Raw genomic sequence first — 18,048 nt, 5'->3', positions numbered from 1 at the left:
CCCTGCTGATCCAGAGGAAGGTACAACACCAGCCTGCTCCCTCACATATCCCTGCTGATCCAGAGGAAGGCACAACACCAGCCTGCTCCCTCACATATCCCTGCTGATCCAGAGGAAGGCACAACACCAGCCTGCACCCTCACATATCCCTGCTGATCCAGAGGAAGGCACAACACCAGCCTGCACCCTCACATCTCCCTGCTGATCCAGAGGAAGGTACAACACCAGCCTGCTCCCTCACATATCCCTGCTGATCCAGAGGAAGGCACAACACCAGCCTGCTCCCTCACATATCCCTGCTGATCCAGAGGAAGGCACAACACCAGCCTGCACCCTCACATATCCCTGCTGATCCAGAGGAAGGCACAACACCAGCCTGCTCCCTCACATATCCCTGCTGATCCAGAGAAAGGCACAACACCAGCCTGCACCCTCACATATCCCTGCTGATCCAGAGGAAGGCACAACATCAGCCTGCTCCCTCACATATCCCTGCTGATCCAGAGGAAGGTGAAAAAAACCTTACAAGGCATGTAGATAAATGATAGTAACAGAGGTGCCAAAATAGAATAAAATAGTTAAAAACTGTTCAAAAGGAGGGGGGTAGGTGGACACCACCCTCAGGTATATAATGACCAGTCAATGAGTCGTTATAAAGGAACAGTAAAATTTATTGTAAGCTCTCCAAGTATGCAACGCGTTTCACGGGTCAAACGCCCGCTTCATCAGGCAATCAAAAGTTGGAGATACACTATGGAGAGAAACAGAAACAAAAAACACTATACCAGAGGTTGCTAGGTTCACAGATGGACCAGGTCAAATGCAACGGTATGTCAATAATTGATTAAATAAAATTAAATTAAGTACATTAAATCATAAGATCTGCATAACAGTTAGGCCCGGTTCACATTAGCGGTTGTTTGCCAAACGGACCGGATGACCTGACCGGATCCGGACCGGATCCGGATCGGAACCGTACGGTTCTGATCCGGATCCGATCCGGATCCGGTTAGGTTGCATCAGGTGTCCATCAGGATGCGATCCGGATCCGTTTGGCAAAAGTTCGTTAAAAACAAAAAAAAAGTTGGGGTCTGGGAGGTCAGCAGAAGGGGGACCTGTGGAATCAGGCCCTCTGCTGTTTAGCACTCACCTCCACCTCCGACATGCTGCCAACATCTCCGGATCCGGATCCAGCTGTGCTGCTCCACTCCAAAATGCTTGCCCATGTGTCCCCATCCAATATCGCCGCAACAATCCCCATAGGAAGTGGGGTAGAACATCCGGATTTCTCAGCCAGTGTGTTGTGCGCTCTCCGGTTCCCATTGGTTTGTATTGGCCGGATGGTGCAGTCCGGCTCCGCCCCGGATACGGCTGCCGGAGGAGCCGGATGAAAAAATAGCGCATGTTGGAACGGAGGCCGGAGTCCGGATCCGGCCCGGATCCGGTCCGGCTCCGGTTCGGCAGAACGGACGCATGTGAACGGACGCATAGGCTTTCATTGCTATGCCGTGCGTCCGTTCCGTCCGTTCTGCAAGCGGTGCGGCTCCGGCACGGCGATTCCGGAGGGCCACCGCAAGTGTGAACCGGGCCTAACTGCTATATATGAGACCAGTTACGTTATGCATGCAAATATTAAAGAAGATTTTGCCCAAACTTAAAAACATATTTTAGCCAACCAAATAAGAAATTATATGCAAAATCCAGTGCCAGGTAACAAAGACAGACAGTGCAAGCATATGCCAAAGTGCATGATGTGATAGCAATGGTAGAGAAAGCCATTTTCTAGGTACAGAAAAAATCAATCACCACTAATAGTCTGGCTATCAATCTGGTATATATGTATACAAAGTTTGGAGTATGCTAGATCAATAAACTACTGTGCATCTGAAGTGGAGGAAAATGCTTTGAAGGACTAAAGTGCAAATGCATAAAGCTGAAGGCCCAAGGTGAACTACCACTGTGTTCACCCAGAGATCACTAAAGTGCTATTAAGTAATAACCCAGCGCATAATAACTTATCACTGCTGTGTCAATCAATGGGCCAAGCGCCTACTGTAGGAGTCTGAGGCGGCTGGCTCAGAGTAATAAACTGTAACTGGCACCAAAGCGAATGGTTCCGTGCGCCGGAAGCGTCACTTTCTGACGACTTCCGGCAGCACGATTTGACTTAGGGGTAGTTTGGTGTGACGCTAACGTCGCACCGCACAAGGCGTATTGGTAAGGGATGATGGGAAGAACGCGTCGCATCCGCACTGACGTGAGTAGTGGGCGGTGTATGTGCAATGCACGGCCTTACAAGGCATGGTCCAATTAGCCCCAAAAGTGAAAAAATTCCTTCCCGACTCCAGATGGCAATCAGATAAAATCCCTGGATCAACATAATTAGGCATTACCTAGTAATTGTAGCCATGGATGTCTTTCAACGCAAGGAAAGCATCTAAGCCTCCTTTAAATGCAGGTATAGGGCTCGATTCACAAAGCGGTGCTAACCCAGTTAGAGACTTTAGGCATGATAACCATTGCACCACTCTGGTGAAAAGCCAGTTTAGGTGTGATAAGTTTAGGCATGATAAGTTTAGGTGTGATAAATTTAGGCATGCTAAGTTTAGATAAGTTTAGATCGCTTGCAAAGTCCCGCACGCAAAGCAGCGCCATTAAACTTTATACGAAGTGCACCAGTCTTTGCTAGCGTAAAACTTTTGATCAGCTGTGCACTGCGGTGCTAACGCAGTTGGTGCTTAAACTTATCATGCCTAAACTTATCACACCTAAACTTATCATGCCTAAACTTATCACACCTAAACTTATCACACCTAAACTTATCATGCCTAAACTGAGTTTAGGCATGATAAAGGGCTTTTCACCAGGGTGCTAACTGTTAGCACCGCTTTGTGAATCAGGCCCATAGAGTTTGCCATAATGACTTCCTGTGGCAATGCATTCCACATCTTAATCACTCTTACTGTAAAGAACCCTTTCCTAAATAAATGGCTAAAACGTTTTTCCTCCATGCGCAGATCATGTCCTCTAGTCCTTTGAGAAGGCCTAGGGACAAAAAGCTCATCCGCCAAGCTATTATATTGCCCTCTGATGTATTTATACATGTTAATTAGATCCCTTCTAAGGCGTCTTTTCTCTAGACTAAATAAACCCAGTTTATCTAACCTTTCTTGGTAAGCGAGACCTTCCATCCCAGGTATCAATTTTGTTGCTCGTCTCTGCACCTGCTCTAAAACTGCAATATCTTTCTTGTAATAGTTACCTTAGGGTCTGAACGTTTTTTTAATATGTATGTCAAGAGGGTAAATTACTATTATTTTTTAAAGAGAACTCGAGGCGGTGCGGGGGGGGGGGGGGGGGGGCAGATGGGACACAGAGGCATTTTCTTTGCCTCATGACATACCACTGGGTCCCCCCAACGCCGCTCTGTGCCCCCCCCCCACCGAAATTAGCAACAATATTTGCCGCTATTTTGGAGGGTAATGGGAGGAGAGGGGTTCCCTGCTGAAAACGCCCACTGGGGGGCATTCTAGCCATGTTTCCAGAGCTGTCATTGGGCAGCTGTCTCTCCCTGACCGCGCCCCCTGCCGCTCCCCCGCATTCCTGCGCGCTGAGAATCTCTCTCTCCATCCAGCATCATGACCCAGATGTCACGAAAATGAAAGTGATCGAATGCAGGGGAACAGAGTGGCGGGGAGGGCAGCTACCTGATCCATCCAGCCTCCCGGATTAGGTAGCATATTTTTTTATTTTTATGAGCCCACCCCGGCCTCTCTTTAAATTATGGGCTTGTAAATAGCGATAGATGCAAAACTGAAAAAATGCACCTTCACTTCCAAATAAAATATTGGCACCATATATTGTGAAAGGGACATCATTTGAAAAATGTAATAACCGGAACAAATGGGTAAATACAACACGTGGGTTTTAATTATGGTAGCATCTATTATTTTAAAACTATAATGAGGGAAAACTGAGAAACAATGATTTATTTCCATTTTTTTCTTAATATTCCCGTTAAAATGCATTTAGAATTTTTTTTTTTTTAACAAAATGTACCACCCAAAGAAAGCCTAATCGGTTGCGGAAAAAAAAAAAGATATAGATCATTTTGTTGTGATTAGTGATAAAGTTATTGGTGAATGAGGAGAAGCGCTGAAATGATGCATTAGGTACAAAAACACTTAGGGCCCATTTACACTTAAAGAGACACTGAAGCGAAAAAAAAAATGATGATATTATGATTTGTATGTGTAGTACAGCTAAGAAATAAAACATTAAGATCAGATACATCAGTGTAATTGTTTCCAGTACAGGAAGAGTTAAGAAACTCCAGTTGTTATCTCTATGCAAACAAGCCATTAAGCTCTCCGACTAAGTTAGTCGTGGAGAGGGCTGTTATTTGACTTTTATTATCTCAACTGTTCCTGGACTATATACTTTTCCTCTGCCAGAGGAGAGGTCATTACTTCACAGACTGCTCTGAAAGACTCATTTTAAATGCTGAGTGTTGTGTAATCTGCACATATTATAGAATGATGCAATGTTAGAAAAAACACTATATACCTGAAAATAAAAGTATGAGAATATTTTCTTTGCTGCTAATCTTCTAGTAATTATTCATAGTACACAACCAATTTATTATATCATATTTTTTTTTCGCTTCAGTGTCTCTTTAATCAGTTGGTGTGCATTAGTACGCGTTTTTTCCATAGCAGTGCAAAAAGAAAAAGATTTCAGTTTTCTTTCAGTTATAACTGAGAGCAACGGGGCCAAAAGGTAGGAACACACTAGGCAGAATCGCATATGCGTTTTCCACTATGTGCTATGGAAACCGCATATGCGATCCTGCTTAGTGTGCTCCTACCCCAAAGGGCTCATTCCCATCATACACGCATCTGTGCGCATTTGGAAGCGCGTATGATGTGCGACACGCAAGAAGAGCATAGACAGCCCTTCTGCCGTTGACATCATATGTGCCGAGCAGCAGTACGATGCGCTTGCGTACTGCTGCCTGCATGCTCACAGTGCTGACCCATTCACTGTCAATGGATGGGATCAGCAGTGCAGCGGGAAGCAGCACAGATGGCGTGTGATCGTACGTGTGTTGCGTTCCGATCGCACGGCCATTTGTGCTGCATAGATGTGAACGAGGCCTAAAGGTGGCCACACACAATACAATAAAATGATCCGATTTTACAGCAATTCGATAAAAACAATCGGATCTCCCCAAAAAATTGAAAGTTGTTTTTCATTCGACTGAAAAATCCGATCGGATTTCCCGTTTTCTTCGATTCAGAATGCCAGATATTTTTTCTTCAATCTTTGTAAAGATTGTATGGTGTGTGTTAGATTGTCGATTTATTAATATACAATCATTTTTATCATAATTGGGGAAAAATTTAACGTGTGTGGTACATTGGTCAGATTTTTGAAATGTTACAATCAGTCAGAAAAATTTATTGCAATTCTTAAATTGAACAGATATTTAAAAAATTGTATGGTGTGTGGCCACCTAAAGGCTGAAGTGGAAAACATTTCTTTGTTACAGCTGTGCTTTCAAATTAGCCTCTCTGCCATGGCAGTCAGCTGACACAGCTGGGAATTCAAATTACAACTTGTGATTAGTCACAGATGAGGGGGAATAGACTGGCTAATATAAATACATACAGGGTGCATTTCTCTCCGTTTTCCTTCTGTCCTGTGCAAGAGTTCAGGTCCCCTTGGATGGATGGATTGTATTGGTTAGTTCAGCACGTGGTGAAGGCTGTGTAGAGCCTGAATAATGAGTGGCATGGAAATAGACCCCTCCCACCTCCTTATACAGCACATCCGCCTCACATCTGCCGCTGGTCTCCCGTAGACTGGCGGGGGGCGGAGCTATGTGAGGAATGGATCCATCTGCAGAATGCCGGGGGCGGAGCTATGTGTGGATACATCCGCCTCACATCTGCCGCTGGTCTCAGGAAGCCGCGCGGGGGGCGGAGCTATGTGAGGAATGGATACATTTGCCTCACATCTGCTGCTCCGCGAAGTCTCCGCCCCCTTCAGCCGGGATATTCGAACCAGCCAATGGGCGGGGGAGGACAGGACAGCAGCGGCCAATGAGAGAGGAGAGGGGCGGGGCGGAGGCTGCGGCGGAGGATTTGATCGCGCTATGGCGGCGGAGGCTGAGGGGGAGACGAGGCGGTCCCGGTGAGTGACACGGTCGGGAGAGACGCGGGCTGCCGCTATAGCCGTGCTGGGGGGAGGGGGGTCTCCATGGAGATGACAGAGGCACGCGGGCGCCGTGTCAGGGGGAGGGAAGGTTATAGTAGTGGGGGCTCCCTGCTGGGGCTGCTCCTGCGGCCTCTCCTCTCCATGCTGCTCCTCCGCTCACTTCCACACTCTCATGTATTTACTATATACTGCTCCTCTGACGTCACTGCAGCTGTGGCACTACAAGAGCCAGTATATACTGCTCCTCTGACGTCACTGCAGCTGTGATACTACAAGAGCCGGTGTTCCGACGTGATAACCTACACGTCGAATTTGCCTACATCCACTATCAAACGTATAGCGTGTAGGATAAAGTGTTGGAGCACCGGCATATACTGCTCCTCTGACGTCACTGCAGCTGTGGCACTACAAGAGCCAGTATATACTGCTCCTCTGACGTAACTGCGGCTGTGGTACTACAAGACCCGGCATATATGTCACTGCAGCTGTGATACTACAAGAGCCGGCATATACTGCTCCTCTGACGTCACTGCAGCTGTGATACTACAAGAGCCGGCATATACTGCTCCTCTGACGTCACTGCAGCTGTGGTACTACAAGACCCGGCATATATGTCACTGCAGCTGTGGCACTACAAGAGCCAGCATATACTGCTCCTCTGACGTCACTGCGGCTGTGGTACTACGAGAGCCAGCATATACTGCTCCTCTGACGTCACTGCAGCTGTGGTACTACGAGAGCCAGCATATACTGCTCCTCTGACGTCACTGCAGCTGTGGTACTACGAGAGCCAGCATATACTGCTCCTCTGACGTCACTGCGGCTGTGGTACTACGAGAGCCAGCATATACTGCTCCTCTGACGTCACTGCAGCTGTGATACTACAAGAGCCGGCATATACTGCTCCTCTGACGTCACTGCAGCTGTGGTACTACGAGAGCCAGCATATACTGCTCCTCTGACGTCACTGCAGCTGTGGTACTACGAGAGCCAGCATATACTGCTCCTCTGACGTCCTTGCAGCACTACAAGAGCCGGCATATACTGCTCCTCTGACGTCACTGCAGCTGTGATACTACAAGAGCCGGCATATACTGCTCCTCTGACGTCACTGCAGCTGTGGTACTACAAGACCCGGCATATACTGCTCCTCTGACGTCGCTGTGGTACTACAAGACCCGGCATATACGTCACTGCAGCTGTGGCACTACAAGAGCCGGTATATACTGCTCCTCTGACGTCACTGCAGCTATGATACTACAAGAGCCGGCATGTACTGCTCCTCTGACGTCACTGCAGCTGTGATACTACAAGAGCCGGCATATACTGCTCCTCTGACGTCACTGCAGCTGTGATACTACAAGAGCCATCATATACGGCTCCTCTGACGTCACTGCAGCTGTGATACTACAAGAGCCGGCATATACTGCTCCTCTGACGTCACTGCAGCTGTGATACTACAAGAGCCGGCATATACTGCTCCTCTGACGTCACTGCAGCTGTGGCACTACAAGAGCCAGTATATACTGCTCCTCTGATGTCACTGCAGCTGTGGCACTACAAGAGCCAGTATATACTGCTCCTCTGATGTCACTGCAACTGTGATACTACAAGAGCCGGCATATACTGCTCCTCTGACGTCACTGCAGCTGTGATACTACAACACCCAGCATATACTGCTCTGACGTCACTGCAGCTGTGGCACTACAAGAGCCAGTATATACTGCTCCTCTGACGTCACTGCAGCTGTGGCACTACAAGAGCTGGCATATACTGCTCCTCTGACGGCACTGCAGCTGTGATACTACAAGAGCCGGCATATACTGCTCCTCTGACGTCACTGCAGCTGTGATACTACAAGAGCCGGCATATACTGCTCCTCTGACGTCACTGCAGCTGTGGTACTACAAGAGCCGGCATATACTGCTCCTCTGACGTCACTGCAGCTGTGGCACTACAAGAGCCGGCATATACTGCTCCTCTGACGTCACTGCGGCTGTGGTACTACGAGAGCCGGCATATACTGCTCCTCTGACGTCACTGCAGCTGTGGTACTACAAGAGCCGGTATATACTGCTCCTCTGACGTCACTGCAGCTGTGATACTACAAGAGCCGCATATACTGCTCCTCTGACGTCACTGCAGCTGTGATACTACAAGAGCCGGCATATACTGCTCCTCTGACGTCACTGCATCTGTGGTACTAAAAGAGCCGGCATATACTGCTCCTCTGACGTCACTGCAGCTGTGTTAGTACAAGAGCTGGCATATACTGCTCCTCTGACGTCACTGCAGCTGTGATACTACGAGAGCCGGTATATACTGCTCCTCTGACGTCACTGCAGCTGTGGTACTACAAGAGCCGGCATGTACTGCTCCTCTGACGTCACTGCAGCTGTGATAGTACAAGAGCCGGCATATACTGCTCCTCTGACGTTACTGCAGCTGTGGTACTACAAGAGCCGGCATATACTGATCCTCTGACGTCACTGCAGCTGTGATACTACAAGAGCCGGCATGTACTGCTCCTCTGACGTCACTGCAGCTGTGATACTACAAGAGCCAGCATATACTGCTCCTCTGACGTCACTGCAGCTGTGATACTACAAGAGCCGGCATATACTGCTCCCCTGACGTCACTGCAGCTGTGGTACTACAATACCCAGCATATACTGATCCTCTGACGTCACTGCATCTGTGGTACTACAAGAGCTGGCATATACTGATCCTCTGACGTCACTGCAGCTGTGGTACTACAATACCCAGCATATACTGATCCTCTGACGGCACTGCAGCTGTGATACGAGAGCCGGTATATACTGCTCCTCTGACGTCACTGCAGCTGTGATACTACAAGAGCCGCATATACTGCTCCTCTGACGTCACTGCAGCTGTGGCACTACAAGAGCTGGCATATACTGATCCTCTGACGTCACTGCAGCTGTGGCACTACAAGAGCCGCATATACTGCTCCTCTGACGTCTGCAGCTGTGGCACTACAAGAGCTGGCATATACTGATCCTCTGACGTCACTGCAGCTGTGATACTACAAGAGCCGCATATACTGCTCCTCTGACGTCACTGCAGCTGTGGCACTACAAGAGCTGGCATATACTGATCCTCTGACGTCACTGCAGCTGTGATACTACAAGAGCCGCATATACTGCTCCTCTGACGTCACTGCAGCTGTGGCACTACAAGAGCCGGCATATACTGCTCCTCTGACGTCACTGCAGCTGTGATACTACAAGAGCCGCATATACTGCTCCTCTGACGTCACTGCAGCTGTGGCACTACAAGAGCTGGCATATACTGATCCTCTGACGTCACTGCAGCTGTGGCACTACAAGAGCCGCATATACTGCTCCTCTGACGTCTGCAGCTGTGGCACTACAAGAGCCAGCATATCCTGCTCCTCTGACGTCACTGCAGCTGTGATACTACAAGAGCCGGCATATGCTGCTCCTCTGACGTCACTGCAGCTGTGATACTACAAGAGCCGGCATATACTGCTCCTCTGACGTCACTGCAGCTATGATAGTACAAGAGCCGGCATATACTGATCCTCTGACGTCACTGCAGCTGTGATACTACAAGAGCCGGCATATACTGCTCCTCTGACGGCACTGCAGCTGTGATACTACAAGAGCCGGCATATACTGCTCCTCTGACGTCACTGCAGCTATGATAGTACAAGAGCCGGCATATACTGATCCTCTGACGTCACTGCAGCTGTGATACTACAAGAGCCGGCATATACTGCTCCTCTGACGGCACTGCAGCTGTGATACTACAAGAGCCAGCATATACTGCTCCTCTGATGTCACTGCAGCTGTGATACTACAAGAGCCGGCATATACTGCTCCTCTGACGTCACTGCAGCTGTGATACTACAAGAGCCGGCATATACTGCTCCTCTGACGGCACTGCAGCTGTGATACTACAAGAGCCGGCATATACTGATCCTCTGACGTCACTGCAGCTGTGGCACTACAATAGCCAGCATATACTGCTCCTCTGATGTCACTGCAGCTGTGGTACTACAAGAGCCGGCATATACTGCTCCTCTGATGTCACTGCAGCTGTGGTACTACAAGAGCCGGCATATACTGCTCCTCTGATGTCACTGCAGCTGTGGTACTACAAGAGCCGGCATATACTGCTCCTCTGACGTCACTGCAGCTGTGGTACTACGAGAGCCAGCATATACTGCTCCTCTGACGTCCTTGCAGCACTACAAGAGCCGGCATATACTGCTCCTCTGACGTCACTGCAGCTGTGATACTACAAGAGCCGGCATATACTGCTGCTCTGATGTCACTGCAGCTGTGATACTACAATAGCCAGCATATACTGCTCCTCTGATGTCACTGCAGCTGTGGTACTACAAGAACCGGCATATACTGCTCCTCTGATGTCACTGCAGCTGTGGTACTACAAGAGCCGGCATATACTGCTCCTCTGATGTCACTGCAGCTGTGGTACTACAAGAGCCAGCATATACTGCTCCTCTGATGTCACTGCAGCTGTGGTACTACAAGAGCCGGCATATACTGCTCCTCTGTCACTGCAGCTGTGGCACTACAATAGCCAGCATATACTGCTCCTCTGATGTCACTGCAGCTGTGGTACTACAAGAGCCGGCATATACTGCTCCTCTGACGTCACTGCAGCTGTGGCACTACAATAGCCAGCATATACTGCTCCTCTGATGTCACTGCAGCTGTGGTACTACAAGAGCCGGCATATACTGCTCCTCTGATGTCACTGCAGCTGTGATACTACAAGAGCCGGCATATACTGCTCCTCTGACGTCACTGCAGCTGTGGTACTACAAGACCCGGCATATATGTCACTGCAGCTGTGGCACTACAAGAGCCAGCATATACTGCTCCTCTGACGTCACTGCGGCTGTGGTACTACGAGAGCCAGCATATACTGCTCCTCTGACGTCACTGCAGCTGTGGTACTACGAGAGCCAGCATATACTGCTCCTCTGACGTCACTGCGGCTGTGGTACTACGAGAGCCAGCATATACTGCTCCTCTGACGTCACTGCAGCTGTGATACTACAAGAGCCGGCATATACTGCTCCTCTGACGTCACTGCAGCTGTGGTACTACGAGAGCCAGCATATACTGCTCCTCTGACGTCACTGCAGCTGTGATACTAAAGAGCCGGCATATACTGCTCCTCTGACGTCACTACAGCTGTGGCACTACAAGAGCCAGCATATACTGCTCCTCTGACGTCCTTGCAGCACTACAAGAGCCGGCATATACTGCTCCTCTGACGTCACTGCAGCTGTGATACTACAAGAGCCGGCATATTCTGCTCCTCTGACGTCACTGCAGCTGTGGTACTACAAGACCCGGCATATACTGCTCCTCTGACGTCGCTGTGGTACTACAAGACCCGGCATATACGTCACTGCAGCTGTGGCACTACAAGAGCCGGTATATACTGCTCCTCTGACGTCACTGCAGCTATGATACTACAAGAGCCGGCATGTACTGCTCCTCTGACGTCACTGCAGCTGTGATACAAGAGCCGGCATATACTGCTCCTCTGACGTCACTGCAGCTGTGATACTACAAGAGCCATCATATACGGCTCCTCTGACGTCACTGCAGCTGTGATACTACAAGAGCCGGCATATACTGCTCCTCTGACGTCACTGCAGCTGTGATACTACAAGAGCCGGCATATACTGCTCCTCTGACGTCACTGCAGCTGTGGCACTACAAGAGCCAATATATACTGCTCCTCTGATGTCACTGCAGCTGTGGCACTACAAGAGCCAGTATATACTGCTCCTCTGATGTCACTGCAACTGTGATACTACAAGAGCTGGCATATACTGCTCCTCTGACGTCACTGCAGCTGTGATACTACAACACCCAGCATATACTGCTCTGACGTCACTGCAGCTGTGGCACTACAAGAGCCAGTATATACTGCTCCTCTGACGGCACTGCAGCTGTGATACTACAAGAGCCGGCATATACTGCTCCTCTGACGTCACTGCAGCTGTGATACTACAAGAGCCGGCATATACTGCTCCTCTGACGGCACTGCAGCTGTGATACTACAAGAGCCGGCATATACTGATCCTCTGACGTCACTGCAGCTGTGGCACTACAATAGCCAGCATATACTGCTCCTCTGATGTCACTGCAGCTGTGGTACTACAAGAGCCGGCATATACTGCTCCTCTGATGTCACTGCAGCTGTGGTACTACAAGAGCCGGCATATACTGCTCCTCTGATGTCACTGCAGCTGTGGTACTACAAGAGCCGGCATATACTGCTCCTCTGACGTCACTGCAGCTGTGGTACTACGAGAGCCAGCATATACTGCTCCTCTGACGTCCTTGCAGCACTACAAGAGCCGGCATATACTGCTCCTCTGACGTCACTGCAGCTGTGATACTACAAGAGCCGGCATATACTGCTGCTCTGATGTCACTGCAGCTGTGATACTACAATAGCCAGCATATACTGCTCCTCTGATGTCACTGCAGCTGTGGTACTACAAGAACCGGCATATACTGCTCCTCTGATGTCACTGCAGCTGTGGTACTACAAGAGCCGGCATATACTGCTCCTCTGATGTCACTGCAGCTGTGGTACTACAAGAGCCAGCATATACTGCTCCTCTGATGTCACTGCAGCTGTGGTACTACAAGAGCCGGCATATACTGCTCCTCTGTCACTGCAGCTGTGGCACTACAATAGCCAGCATATACTGCTCCTCTGATGTCACTGCAGCTGTGGTACTACAAGAGCCGGCATATACTGCTCCTCTGACGTCACTGCAGCTGTGGCACTACAATAGCCAGCATATACTGCTCCTCTGATGTCACTGCAGCTGTGGTACTACAAGAGCCGGCATATACTGCTCCTCTGATGTCACTGCAGCTGTGATACTACAAGAGCCGGCATATACTGCTCCTCTGACGTCACTGCAGCTGTGGTACTACAAGACCCGGCATATATGTCACTGCAGCTGTGGCACTACAAGAGCCAGCATATACTGCTCCTCTGACGTCACTGCGGCTGTGGTACTACGAGAGCCAGCATATACTGCTCCTCTGACGTCACTGCAGCTGTGGTACTACGAGAGCCAGCATATACTGCTCCTCTGACGTCACTGCGGCTGTGGTACTACGAGAGCCAGCATATACTGCTCCTCTGACGTCACTGCAGCTGTGATACTACAAGAGCCGGCATATACTGCTCCTCTGACGTCACTACAGCTGTGGTACTACGAGAGCCAGCATATACTGCTCCTCTGACGTCACTGCGGCTGTGGTACTACGAGAGCCAGCATATACTGCTCCTCTGATGTCACTGCAGCTGTGATACTACAAGAGCCGGCATATACTGCTCCTCTGACGTCACTGCAGCTGTGGTACTACAAGACCCGGCATATATGTCACTGCAGCTGTGGCACTACAAGAGCCAGCATATACTGCTCCTCTGACGTCACTGCGGCTGTGGTACTACGAGAGCCAGCATATACTGCTCCTCTGACGTCACTGCAGCTGTGGTACTACGAGAGCCAGCATATACTGCTCCTCTGACGTCACTGCGGCTGTGGTACTACGAGAGCCAGCATATACTGCTCCTCTGACGTCACTGCAGCTGTGATACTACAAGAGCCGGCATATACTGCTCCTCTGACGTCACTACAGCTGTGGCACTACAAGAGCCAGCATATACTGCTCCTCTGACGTCCTTGCAGCACTACAAGAGCCGGCATATACTGCTCCTCTGACGTCACTGCAGCTGTGATACTACAAGAGCCGGCATATACTGCTCCTCTGACGTCACTGCAGCTGTGGTACTACAAGACCCGGCATATACTGCTCCTCTGACGTCGCTGTGGTACTACAAGACCCGGCATATACGTCACTGCAGCTGTGGCACTACAAGAGCCGGTATATACTGCTCCTCTGACGTCACTGCAGCTATGATACTACAAGAGCCGGCATGTACTGCTCCTCTGACGTCACTGCAGCTGTGATACTACAAGAGCCGGCGTATACTGCTCCTCTGACGTCACTGCAGCTGTGATACTACAAGAGCCATCATATACGGCTCCTCTGACGTCACTGCAGCTGTGATACTACAAGAGCCGGCATATACTGCTCCTCTGACGTCACTGCAGCTGTGATACTACAAGAGCCGGCATATACTGCTCCTCTGACGTCACTGCAGCTGTGGCACTACAAGAGCCAGTATATACTGCTCCTCTGATGTCACTGCAGCTGTGGCACTACAAGAGCCAGTATATACTGCTCCTCTGATGTCACTGCAACTGTGATACTACAAGAGCCGGCATATACTGCTCCTCTGACGTCACTGCAGCTGTGATACTACAACACCCAGCATATACTGCTCTGACGTCACTGCAGCTGTGGCACTACAAGAGCCAGTATATACTGCTCCTCTGACGTCACTGCAGCTGTGGCACTACAAGAGCTGGCATATACTGCTCCTCTGACGGCACTGCAGCTGTGATACTACAAGAGCCGGCATATACTGCTCCTCTGACGTCACTGCAGCTGTGATACTACAAGAGCCGGCATATACTGCTCCTCTGACGTCACTGCAGCTGTGGTACTACAAGAGCCGGCATATACTGCTCCTCTGACGTCACTGCAGCTGTGGCACTACAAGAGCCGGCATATACTGCTCCTCTGACGTCACTGCGGCTGTGGTACTACGAGAGCCGGCATATACTGCTCCTCTGACGTCACTGCAGCTGTGGTACTACAAGAGCCGGTATATACTGCTCCTCTGACGTCACTGCAGCTGTGATACTACAAGAGCCGCATATACTGCTCCTCTGACGTCACTGCAGCTGTGATACTACAAGAGCCGGCATATACTGCTCCTCTGACGTCACTGCATCTGTGGTACTAAAAGAGCCGGCATATACTGCTCCTCTGACGTCACTGCAGCTGTGATACTACGAGAGCCGGTATATACTGCTCCTCTGACGTCACTGCAGCTGTGGTACTACAAGAGCCGGCATGTACTGCTCCTCTGACGTCACTGCAGCTGTGATAGTACAAGAGCCGGCATATACTGCTCCTCTGACGTTACTGCAGCTGTGGTACTACAAGAGCCGGCATATACTGCTCCCCTGACGTTACTGCAGCTGTGGTACTACAAGAGCCGGCATATACTGCTCCCCTGACGTCACTGCAGCTGTGGTACTACAATACCCAGCATATACTGATCCTCTGACGTCACTGCATCTGTGGTACTACAAGAGCTGGCATATACTGATCCTCTGACGTCACTGCAGCTGTGGTACTACAATACCCAGCATATACTGATCCTCTGACGTCACTGCAGCTGTGATACGAGAGCCGGTATATACTGCTCCTCTGACGTCACTGCAGCTGTGATACTACAAGAGCCGCATATACTGCTCCTCTGACGTCACTGCAGCTGTGGCACTACAAGAGCTGGCATATACTGATCCTCTGACGTCACTGCAGCTGTGGCACTACAAGAGCCGCATATACTGCTCCTCTGACGTCTGCAGCTGTGGCACTACAAGAGCTGGCATATACTGATCCTCTGACGTCACTGCAGCTGTGATACTACAAGAGCCGGCATATGCTGCTCCTCTGACGTCACTGCAGCTGTGATACTACAAGAGCCGGCATATACTGCTCCTCTGACGTCACTGCAGCTATGATAGTACAAGAGCCGGCATATACTGATCCTCTGACGTCACTGCAGCTGTGATACTACAAGAGCCGGCATATACTGCTCCTCTGACGGCACTGCAGCTGTGATACTACAAGAGCCGGCATATACTGCTCCTCTGACGTCACTGCAGCTATGATAGTACAAGAGCCGGCATATACTGATCCTCTGACGTCACTGCAGCTGTGATACTACAAGAGCCGGCATATACTGCTCCTCTGACGGCACTGCAGCTGTGATACTACAAGAGCCAGCATATACTGCTCCTCTGATGTCACTGCAGCTGTGATACTACAAGAGCCGGCATATACTGCTCCTCTGACGTCACTGCAGCTGTGATACTACAAGAGCCGGCATATACTGCTCCTCTGACGGCACTGCAGCTGTGATACTACAAGAGCCGGCATATACTGATCCTCTGACGTCACTGCAGCTGTGGCACTACAATAGCCAGCATATACTGCTCCTCTGATGTCACTGCAGCTGTGGTACTACCAGAGCCGGCATATACTGCTCCTCTGATGTCACTGCAGCTGTGGTACTACAAGAGCCGGCATATACTGCTCCTCTGATGTCACTGCAGCTGTGGTACTACAAGAGCCGGCATATACTGCTCCTCTGACGTCACTGCAGCTGTGGTACTACGAGAGCCAGCATATACTGCTCCTCTGACGTCCTTGCAGCACTACAAGAGCCGGCATATACTGCTCCTCTGACGTCACTGCAGCTGTGATACTACAAGAGCCGGCATATACTGCTGCTCTGATGTCACTGCAGCTGTGATACTACAATAGCCAGCATATACTGCTCCTCTGATGTCACTGCAGCTGTGGTACTACAAGAGCCGGCATATACTGCTCCTCTGATGTCACTGCAGCTGTGGTACTACAAGAGCCGGCATATACTGCTCCTCTGATGTCACTGCAGCTGTGGTACTACAAGAGCCAGCATATACTGCTCCTCTGATGTCACTGCAGCTGTGGTACTACAAGAGCCGGCATATACTGCTCCTCTGTCACTGCAGCTGTGGCACTACAATAGCCAGCATATACTGCTCCTCTGATGTCACTGCAGCTGTGGTACTACAAGAGCCGGCATATACTGCTCCTCTGACGTCACTGCAGCTGTGGCACTACAATAGCCAGCATATACTGCTCCTCTGATGTCACTGCAGCTGTGGTACTACAAGAGCCGGCATATACTGCTCCTCTGATGTCACTGCAGCTGTGGTACTACAAGAGCCGGCATATACTGCTCCTCTGACGTCACTGCAGCTGTGATACTACAATAGCCAGCATATACTGCTTCTCTGATGTCACTGCAGCTGTGATACTACAAGAGCCGGCATATACTGCTCCTCTGACGTCACTGCAGCTGTGACACTACAACAGCCATCATATACTACTCCTATGACGTCACTGCAGCTGTGATACTACAAGAGCCGGCATATACTGCTCCTCTGACGTCACTGCAGCTGTGGTACTACAAGAGCCAGCATATACTGCTCCTCTGACGTCACTGCAGCTGTGATACTACAAGAGCCGGTATATACTGCTCCTCTGACGTCACTACAGCTGTGGCACTACAAGAGCCAGCATATACTGCTCCTCTGACGTCACTGCAGCTGTGATACTAAAGAGCCGGCATATACTGCTCCTCTGACGTCACTACAGCTGTGGCACTACAAGAGCCAGCATATACTGCTCCTCTGACGTCACTGCAGCTGTGATACTACAAGAGCCGGTATATACTGCTCCTCTGACGTCACTACAGCTGTGGCACTACAAGAGCCAGCGTATACTGCTCCTCTGACGTCACTGCAGCTGTGGCACTACAAGAGCCGGTGTTCCAACATTTTAGCATACAAATGCTACTGAGCATGTGCAAAGTCATGCAGGTCATACATTAACCTCATAATGCCCATCAGCAGCATTAACCTTTGCAACCCCAGTTAGCTGCCTGGGTGCTGATGTGCATTCCGTCACTGCAGCTGTGATACTACAAGAGCCAGTATATACTGCTTCTCTGACGTCACTGCAGCTGTGATACTACAAGAGCCAGCATATACTGCTCCTCTGACGTCACTGCAGCTGTGATACG

The 18,048-nt window shown here is 50.0% G+C and overlaps 1 protein-coding gene across 1 annotated transcript in view; it reads left to right on the top strand.

The window, feature by feature from the left end:
- Positions 1–5,971: 5,971 nt before the first annotated feature.
- Positions 5,972–18,048, top strand: part of ARHGAP19 (Rho GTPase activating protein 19) — a 53,601-nt gene continuing 41,524 nt past the window's right edge. The window contains exon 1 of the mRNA XM_068258817.1: positions 5,972–6,195. Within this exon, the coding sequence (XP_068114918.1) occupies positions 5,999–6,195 (197 nt within the window). The 5' untranslated portion in view covers positions 5,972–5,998. The remainder of the gene's footprint in view (positions 6,196–18,048) is intronic.

Source organism: Hyperolius riggenbachi, chromosome 10 (assembly GCF_040937935.1).
Source record: "Hyperolius riggenbachi isolate aHypRig1 chromosome 10, aHypRig1.pri, whole genome shotgun sequence".
Taxonomy (NCBI): Eukaryota; Metazoa; Chordata; class Amphibia; order Anura; family Hyperoliidae; genus Hyperolius; species Hyperolius riggenbachi.
The sequence above is the reverse complement of the archived record's forward strand: the minus strand, read 5'-3'. Positions and strand labels throughout refer to the sequence as shown.